Source organism: Sesamum indicum, linkage group LG1 (assembly GCF_000512975.1).
Source record: "Sesamum indicum cultivar Zhongzhi No. 13 linkage group LG1, S_indicum_v1.0, whole genome shotgun sequence".
In the NCBI taxonomy this organism is placed as follows: domain Eukaryota; kingdom Viridiplantae; phylum Streptophyta; class Magnoliopsida; order Lamiales; family Pedaliaceae; genus Sesamum; species Sesamum indicum.
Genome location: NC_026145.1, coordinates 11,818,587 through 11,819,746, shown reverse-complemented (window position 1 = coordinate 11,819,746; position 1,160 = coordinate 11,818,587). Strand labels below are relative to the sequence as shown.

The 1,160-nt window shown below is 35.1% G+C and overlaps 1 protein-coding gene across 1 annotated transcript in view; it reads left to right on the top strand.

Moving 5' to 3' along the window:
* LOC105163720 (uncharacterized protein At5g01610) overlaps positions 1–748 on the top strand; it is a 2,467-nt gene extending 1,719 nt beyond the window's left edge. Inside the window, exon 3 of the mRNA XM_011082167.2 lies at positions 32–748. Within this exon, the coding sequence (XP_011080469.1) occupies positions 32–402 (371 nt within the window). The 3' untranslated portion in view covers positions 403–748. The remainder of the gene's footprint in view (positions 1–31) is intronic.

Sequence of the window (1,160 nt, the reverse complement as noted above, 5' to 3'; positions counted from 1 at the left end):
AAGCTTGTGAACACAAAACTTTCCTTCTCAGGAAAAATGCAAAAACCACTGCCTGAGCTCCTGAAGGAGTATGACCTGGCCGTTGGTATATTCCCTCGTGATGCCACCAATTATGAGTTCAATGAGGAGACGGGGAAGCTCACTGTTTACATTCCATCAGTCTGTGAAGTAGGCTACAAAGATTCATCTGTATTGCGTTTCTCAACTGTTGTAACTGGTTATCTGGAGAAAGGTAAGCTGGCTGACATAGAGGGAATCAAAACGAAAGTGATCGTTTGGGTCAAAGTGACTTGTATTTCGTCTGAGAAATCAAAGCTCAATTTCACTGCTGGAATGAAGAAATCCAGAAGCAGAGATGCTTACGAGGTTCTTAGAGATGGGATTACTGTAGACAAATTCTAAGGTTGACATTCCATGTTTGATTGTCACAAAATGGTATGAGGATGCCGTTTTCATGGCCTGCGTGCTTGGATGCTGTAATCATGACTCCTTTAATCAGTGTGGTAAATAATAGTTTGTGAAAGGTTGATCCATGTTACCCTGAAATAGGGACGCCACCCCGCCCTTCTTCAGTCAGCTTCTCAAAATATAAATGGGTTTAAAGCCGGATATCAGGTGTTAGCTTTTGGACTCGGAGTTTATGCAGATTTGGTCCGATTTAAAATATTCTGTGGGCTTTTTTTTATTCATCATGTATGCAATCATGTTATATATAATATATATGACTTTTGGTTTCTCACTTATGCTATTTATTCAGATTTGGTCCTTAATATTTCTCCTCATTAAATTTTAGTCCCTTACATTTGAAGATTCCATCAAATTTGATCCACATGGTTAAAAATTCGTAAAAACTAGTAAATTTTCCAGGAAAAAAAAAAAAAAAAAACACATTTTTATGTTGAAACTTCGGCCTTGTATTGTATGTTGGAGATGTGGTGGTTTCACCACTCATGTAAACATACTTTGTAATCAGTTTTCATAGTCGAACAATCTGATAAATTGCATTTGTAGAAATATATATAAAAGAAAGTGATATTGGCATCAACCATCACATCTACTTAATTAATAAATTTATATTGATCTTCGAATTTTACTGTTAATATCGCTTTGGTATTTGAGTAATTATAAATAATTTAATGAATACATGAATTTTTATTATT